This window comes from Siphateles boraxobius, unplaced genomic scaffold (assembly GCF_051911475.1).
Source record: "Siphateles boraxobius isolate OS27281-9 unplaced genomic scaffold, OSU_SipBor_1 76, whole genome shotgun sequence".
Classification (NCBI taxonomy): Eukaryota; Metazoa; Chordata; class Actinopteri; order Cypriniformes; family Leuciscidae; genus Siphateles; species Siphateles boraxobius.
The window spans coordinates 929092-937500 of NW_027509204.1; the positions used below are offsets into that span (position 1 = coordinate 929092).

Below are 8409 nucleotides of genomic sequence, written 5' to 3' on the forward strand. Positions count from 1 at the left end.
CAAATTCCGCATACCCATGGCATTTCTTTGCCATTGGCTCGTTTTGTAATACTCGAAGTTGATAGGCTTTCTAAGCGAAACCCCATTCGTCGTCATCCGACGTAACGTCTCTGTTCCCTACTCAGGGAACGAGGGTTACATACGTAACCATAGACGTTTTCTGGAATACTCCCTTGTACCCAAAGCTGAATGTATTTTCCCATGTTTTTTCCTCTGTACAGATGTCAACATTATGACAATATTTCTCGTTCACACGGATCCGCGGAAACGACTAAACTAAAAACACTGTATTATGCAAGCCAGACAAGTAATTGGCCATGTCACTTTGCAGAGACATACGCATTCATACGCGCATGCCTATAGATGAAACATGTAGTATGCATGTGCGCGCCGTCACTGTTTTCACAGATTTGCGTTTTTGAAGTTTACACAGAGATGATAATGGTATCGTTTTCAAAACTCATTCAAAAACTTGCACTTTGAAATCTATTTCAAAGTTTACGTATAGCTTAATGTATGTCCAGAACGCATTAAAAGTTTTCTGTTTTCAGTTGACAACAGTGTTGTGTACATGGCCTCTAAATTAATGGCCTCTAATCATTATTAACCAATGATTTTTACAACAGAAATTAATCAATTAAAAACTTACTTGAGCTGGACAGTGACTCTCTTCTAGATCTGCTGTAAGTAAGTAAGTAAGTAAATTTTATTTATAAAGCACATTTAACCATAGCGAAGCTATCCAAAGTTCTGAACAAAGTAAAGTAAAATAAATAAATAAAAACACAGAAGCATAAAACCAAACAAAAACAAAACATTGAGACAGGATATCAAGTATCAAACGCCAGGCAATAGAGATATGTTTTCAATTTTAATTTAAAAGTACAATTGGAAGGTGCAAGGCGGATGTCCAGAGGCAATTGATTCCATAGACGGGGGGCGGCAACTGAGAAAGCTCTGTCTCCCTTAGTTTTTAAACGGGAGCAGGGAATTGATAATAGAGCCTTGTCTGCAGATCTTAATCTGGATGGTGGTAGAGGAGTAAGAAGATCAGTAATATAAAATGGAGCATGATTATTAAGAGCTTTAAAAACAAACAACAAAATTTTAAACTGAATTCTAAAACGGATCGGGAGCCAATGAAGGGACGCTAAAATTGGGGTGACATGATCAAATTTCTTTGTCCCGGTCAGCAGCCTTGCAGCTGCATTTTGTACCAACTGGAGTCGAGCAAGTGATGACTGCGGAAGACCCAGATACAAAGAATTACAATAATCTAAGCGTGAGGTAATAAAAGCATGAATAACCTTCTCCAAGTCTTGTGCTGACAGAAACGGTTTAATATTTGAGATAATCCGCAATTGATAAAAACGATTCCTAACAACAGAATTTATTTGTTTAGTTAAGCACAATTCTGAGTCCATGATGACGCCAAGGTTCCTAACCTGGGAGGAAACAGAAGGAAAATAATTGCTTAGCTCCATAATAGTACTGCTCCTCAATTTTGGGGAACCAAAAACAATAGTTTCCGTTTTGTCCTCATTAATTTGGAGAAAGTTAAGCGCTAACCATTTCTTAATGTCCCCAATGCATTCCAACAAAGGTTGAATTGAATCACCAGCTTTCAACGGCAGGTACAGCTGTGTATCGTCTGCATAAGAATCGTCTGCATGCTGTACAGCCAAAACAATCTTTGTTCCATTATTGTCCTGTTATCGCTGCTTTGTATTGTAAAAAGCGCTATTCTGTATAAATAATGACTGATATATATATATATATATATTATTATTATTACAAGGACAGAATTAAGCCCATTCACACAGAAATAATATGCACCTCAAACCAGAGGTTCCATTCATACCAGTTCTTCTGGTGATGAAATGTGTATTTTGTGTAAATATTGTGTCATTGAAATACATACTTATTGAAGAGGTTGAGGCCAATGCGGTATTGCCTTTTGCGCATGAGGTCGCTGCTGAACGCCGGAGAGTCCCAGCTGTTGCGTGTGTCTTTGTGGTAGGTCTGCTTGCTGAGATTATCTCGAGATGAGGACTCTGAGTTTATTGTGTCAATGGAGTTGGAATTGCTGTTGAGACTGTCATTGTCTCCATCTGAAAAGTCTGATTCTGTCTTGCTCTGCCGGTTGCCGTTGGTGGGAAGGTGGCTCTCCACCTGCCGGTGTCTAAGGGGCTCTTCGTCTTGAGAAAGCAAGGGAACTCTGGGAGGTAGTCCCTGTGAGATGTTTTTGGGACTGGCCTGTGGTCCTGCTACGGTTCGTTCATGGTTATTTTGTGGCTGGCCCAAGCCATGGCTTGTATCTGCTGTGCTGTCACTGGGAGGCTCAATGGTCAACAGGGGTAAGTCCATACAGAGCTGCGGCCCCTGGCATTCGAGGGACGGAGGGCTCCTGTAGCTAGTGACCCTGTCTACCTTGTCCTCCTTGGCCCCCATGGACCAGTACTCCTGCGAGGAGCCGCCAGGCGGCTCAGACTGGGTGCTGGAGGGCGGATGAGGCCGGACCGGTGGAGTGAGCTCCTCTTCATCGATGAAGAGTGTCACGTCACAGATCTCCTCCAGCTTGTGCTGCTCCTCAGGCTGAGGGAGCTCATCTTCCTGGCGCACACAAACTGCTTGTTCAGGCTGGATCTCCTCTTTGCGTAGACTACGGCAGTTCAATGCATCGTCAATTGACTCCGCCAATGACTTTACTTGCCTTGAAAAAGTGTCCTCTAGCTCTGTGATCGTATCTGTTAAATCGTTTTGAGGTTCTGGGGCCTCCAGTATAACAGGAACCATCTCTCCGGCTTGTGCCATGGCTCCTACTTGGCTGGCATCCTCCAGGAGAGACATTTGCTTCCCCTCAAAAACAGAGCCGTGGACTTTCTCGGCTCCTTCAAAGGAAAACTGCATCCTCATGTTGGACAAAAGAATCCTGCGGGACATGCGGTTCTCCGACATACAACTCCGGAGGCGTTCAAAGTTCTTGTTCATTTGGTATCGGCGGAAAGCTGTCTGGATGGTGCGTGCAGCATGGCTGGTTATGAAACGGCCCCCGTATTTCCGCTCAAGCATTTCCACCTGTGAAAACCAGGAAATAAAGTGATTAGGGTTAATTAGGGGGTACAACACACATAAACAATAGTGTTTAGAGTTAAACAAGATGAGGCCAGTTCGAAACACAACATTACTGATACTCAGCGGAAACTACAAAATGCAGTATATCTGGTCCAGTACTAATTAGCCATGACACTGTACCTTCTTGTCCTGCAGGTCTGTGGAGAGCTCATAGCTTTCAGAGAGGGAGTGTGAGCGTTTGATGGCCTCCTCCTCTGCCTGCTTGCGGAGGATGGACTGAGAGTGTTGTAGTTTGGGTCGCTGAGGGCGCTGTGGGCCTGGCTGGATGCTGTGGCTGTACACTGAGCCCTCAAACTGGTCAGGACTCAAGGAAGAACTGTGGGGGACAGGGCCACAGCCATACCCTATGCTGGTGTCCAAGGAAGGGCCAGGCTCACTGTTTTGAATATTCCCCTCCACACTAGACAAGAAAGGAAAGCAAGACATGTAATACACATTGACATGGTAAAATGGGTTTCAATAACTAACAAGCTTTGCAAGGTTCTCATGCAAACTTTCTGCTGGCTTCAGAGCATGTGCTTATTTATGCAAAAAAAAAAAAAAAACATTCTGGTAACACTTTATTTCGATAGTGCACTTAAGACATTCTACTAACTTTGCAACTACATGTGAATAGCAGTCCTTAGAGTATTAGTAGACTGTCTGCTTAATATCTGCTAACACTTTATTTTGATGCTCCATTAGACATTATACTGACTTTGCAAGTACTAATACTGTCAACTTATTCTACAAACCCGAACCCTAAAAGCTAACCCGAACCGAACAGTCTACTAATACTCTAATGAGAGTTAGTTGACATGTAGTTGCAAAGCTACTTAAAGTTAGTAGCATGTCTAAAGTGGACCATCAAAACAATGTGTACCCTTTTTTCTTACCCTTTCTAATGTTGATGAATCCATCCAAGTGTACAGTCATTCTCATATCAGTGCTTCCCAAACCTGTTCCTAGAGGCACACAACTGTACACATTTTCAAACTCTTCCTGATCAGTCACACCTGACTGAACTCATCAGCTCATTAGAAGAGTCTTAAAGACCTGATGGGTCAAATAAGGGAGATATGGAAAATGTGTGCTGTTGGTGTGGCTCCAGGAATAGGCTTGGCAAACACTGTTCTGTGCTCTCTAAAGATGCACTCAAGATCTTCAAGTTAAACCAAGTGTACCATTTCTAGTACCAGCTGAGATATAAAAATATGCAAAATATATTTCTGCAGGGCTGTACAGTGCGACATATATGTCGCACATGCTATGAACAGATTGGTCTGTGCGATTAATAAATGTACCACTGTAGCACGCGTGTGATGCAGTTCTGCATGTTCATAACACAGCCGCTTAATAACGTGATTGTAAAAGTGATCGTTGTGCTTGTTTGCGTGTGAGATTGATGGGCTACTGCTATTATACTTGGTAGTTGTAGTCTATTGTGTGATTATAACTCATGTCCCAGCTGCATTGAGTAATTTTGTCCAACTCCATTTCCCACAATTCCTAAGTAAAGCACCCATAATTTCTACGTAGTTGCTAGTTGATGCAAAAATTAAGCGCTATTTTCAAGTGATCCACGAAAACCCCAAACGAGCCCATGATGAAGAATCGACAGAAGCAATTCTACTAAATCAAAGTAAGGGAGAAACAAAAAGGAAGATTTATAGATATAACCCCGAGTGGAAAAAGGATTTTACGTGATTAACTTTCAATGCTGACCAACAGCTCTTGTTTTGTAGCTGCAAGCTCAAATACTGCTTGTGATGCCAATCTCTTCCACTCAGTGTGAGCGAGGGTTCGAATGAAGAATGAGGAACACTCCCCGCAGCAGCCTCATATCTCCAGTGCCGAGGACTTCATCCGTATCAGCGCAGATGCTGCCCGATGGAGGAACTCAATCCAAAATTTGGCGGTGGCTAAATAAATGACCTCTTCTAAAAGGGCCAGGAGACCAAATACAAAAGAGTGCCAGCAGACATGCTAGAACTGTGACACACACACTGTGCACTAAACTCAAGAAAAGATGCAAATGTTGACAGTCTCGTAGAGGAGTGTCATGGGATAGGTTAGTGCTAGTTTGCAAACAAGAGTTTTTATTTAGTGGTGTCTGCCCACAGATCTGCTCTACTTTGATGTGTAATGTTGGGGTTTAAGAGGTGCTATGATTCTGCACTCTTCCATTTTTAGCAAATAAATAAAACGTTTTCCTAAAAACAATTTTTGTGATGGTTTGTATTTTTTGTGCACTTTATGGAACATCAATGCCTCTGAAAGTGATGAACTCCATTACAACTGTTTGGCCTGTGCTACAAAACTTTCGACCTCTGTAGCACCAGTGCTATGTGCAAAAAAAGTTAATGTACAGTCCTGTACTTCTGTGATTGCATTCTCATGCTGAACCTATCCCAGAGGCCATTCACACCAAACCTGTTTTGGTTTAAACCAGAAACATCCCTCTAGCGTTAACATAGTAAACAATGTAAAAGCAGCGCAGTGTAAAGCAGGAGCCGTTCTGTGCAAACATCCCCTTTTTTATGCAGCTCCAGTGATGTCACAGCTGTAGATCAATCTGTGGCGCCATGCAACTATTCCATCAATATTAGGAGGTAGTTAGAAAAATCATGTTTAATGCTTCAATGATCATAAGAATTCAAGTGCCCTTCCTCATTTGTAGAATAAGATGCAGTGTGTCTGATGGTTTGCTAGTCACTACAGATATTTTTAAGAGCATGAACATGCTATAAAACATCACATTCGCTTTGTTCATATTCAACACTTATGAGATTATTGCTGATTACTTATTAATAATAAGTCTTGATTTCCGCTCTGTTAACGTTTGAACAGCACATATGGCCTGATTTCCAAGACTAAGGAATTGTTAAGGAATGCATCATTGTTATAATTGCTCACACTTGGTCCTGCACTGTTTGTCCCAGAGACCTGGGTCACAACACAAATCATGCAGCTTGTGAATGAGAGCTGTGTAACTTCTCAAAGCAATCAGACAAAACAATAGGCTTAAATTGAGTAATGGACAAACCAAAATATCACAGCGATATTCTGGCTTGGGTCTATTTGCATTTGGTCCAGTAAGCAACTACTTAATAACCTCCCAGAATCCTCTAGCCACCAAAAAGGAAACCTAGCAACAACTTAGCATTGTGTTGGCGAGTTTGCACAGGTACAAGTAGTTTTATGGTGGAAATGTCTAAAAAATCATATCAATATCCAACAACTGAGGGGTTAAAAGTAAGATTATATAAATGGATCAATTAAAACATCCATCTAATAGCAGACTTGTTTGAAAATCTTCAAGTATCCCAGAGAACAACTGAAACAAACATTTATGGTAAAATTACATTTTCTGGCCTAACCAGAACGGATTCGTTCAAATTCTATTAAATATTGAAGCACATCTATCCAGCAAAAGTAACAGCAGAGCTGTTTACACTGAGTGTCCTACAGGATATTTACATGATTTTAGAGCATATATCTTCCATATTTACATGAACATTACTCACTAACTCTTACTCTCTGCAGTTTTTCGATGTGAATGTCGTCCAAAGAAAGATCTCCTGCCAAAGAAGTCCAGTTTCTTCAGCTTATCTGCCATTATGAGCCACAAGTTCAAAGGTCAGCTCAGTTTCCCAAACAGAGCCAAAGTCTGCACTGATGAAACCAATCATTTACAAACCAGCACATCACGCTTGACATAGAGCCACAAACTCGCTTGCATGCTAATCGATTGTTCAAATCATGTAGAAAAGAAGCTTCCTTAAACAACTTCCTCGTCCAGGTTTGAAGTGCTGTCATGCCCGCAGTCACATGCAGCCCTGTACAAACATCAGTATACAGACAGAGGCGGACCTCGAATGTAAACTAAACACACCTTTTTATGCAATCAAGTGACATACAGTGGACTGTGTGCACAGCTATTGTGAAGTACTGGCATTAGGCTGTTCTAACCAATCAAAAGACACACTAGTGGTACTTCATCCTTACATATACCGTCTGTCGTCCTTAGCCATAAGTTACAACCATCTTTGATTACAAGCCTTTTTCACATCTTTAATTTAATATTTTGTTGATCAGTTTAACAGAATGGTACCAAGCGAAATAAATGGCTTCCATAAACATACTGGTAGCCAAGTCATAAGAATAGCATAAGTAAGTAGTGGTGGTGTCAATGCTGGCTATCAGACTCCCCTTTTCAATACCTCATACAACCCATGTCAATACAAGTATGGTACAGGATTTTTTATTCCTAATTATGATGTATGTCAGCATATTATGAAAGGACAACAGAGTGAAGATTTCAGTGGCCGAGACAGCAGGACTAGTGCCACGTCCACAAATACACACTTACATACATGTCCACACGTACAGTACATGCAGTCATGGTGAAATTCACAGTTCTTGCATAATATCTCTAGAGATGAATCTCACGCACCATCTGTCCTGGCAAACACTGCCACGTTCCTCTCGCGCGGGTGCGAGTCTACCGAGTGTTCACACACACATGCCAGCACTCAGTGTAGATCAGTGTCAGATCAGTGAGGGTGAAATGATGATTTCTGTCGTATTTAGAGATGACCGTAACATGGAAAGGATAATATTATTAAGGTAAATTTAGTTGATAATTTAGCTGTTTTAAATTACACAAATTACCACAGACCCTGTCATTCGTTGACCAACTTGTGTCGCTTCTGTCAGCAATTGCTGCGACAGAGCAACCCGATGCTGTTCATTTTCAACGAGAGCTGCTTCGATGTTTGGTGACACACGTGACAGAGTTGCACAGATGAGCTCAAATGCACACAGTGGGAATGCAGACAGTGCTCATGATTCCCTGACTTCAAACTCATCTGAGCGATCTGTGTCGAGATTACGGGACAGGTCCCATTTTCTCAAAGTAGTTTCTTATCATCTGTATCAAAATTAGCTGGAGAAACTCTATGACCATTATTTGTATCATATTTTAAAGGGATAGTTAACCCAAAAATGAAAATTCTGTCATTAATTATTCACCCTCATGTCGTTCCAAACCCATAAGACCTTCGTTCACCTTCAGAAAACAAATTAAGATATTTTTGATGAAATCTAAGAGCTTTCAGATCCCTCCATAGACAGCAATGTCATTGACACTTTCAAGGCCAGAAAGGTAGTAAAGACACTGTTAAAATAGTCCATGTGAATACAGTTGTTCAACCTTAATTTTATGAAACGACGAGAATACTTTTTTGCGCAATATGGCTGCCCCCTAAAAGTTGACTGACCATTAGTCGACTA

The 8409-nt window shown here is 41.4% G+C and overlaps 1 protein-coding gene across 9 annotated transcripts in view; it reads right to left on the minus strand.

Moving 5' to 3' along the window:
- Positions 1-8409, minus strand: part of iqsec1a (IQ motif and Sec7 domain ArfGEF 1a) — a 137902-nt gene that overhangs the window by 34546 nt on the left and 94947 nt on the right. For 6 of the 9 annotated variants that reach the window (XM_077217730.1, XM_077217729.1, XM_077217738.1 and 3 more), the window contains 2 exons: positions 3256-3535; positions 1922-3078 (listed from right to left, as the gene is read on the minus strand). In XM_077217730.1, the coding sequence (XP_077073845.1) occupies positions 1922-3078; positions 3256-3535 (1437 nt within the window). Of the gene's footprint in view, positions 1-1921; positions 3079-3255; positions 3536-4010; positions 4141-6641; positions 6944-8409 lie in introns of those variants that run through there. The other 3 variants (XM_077217736.1, XM_077217731.1, XM_077217737.1) reach the window with 3 other exon arrangements.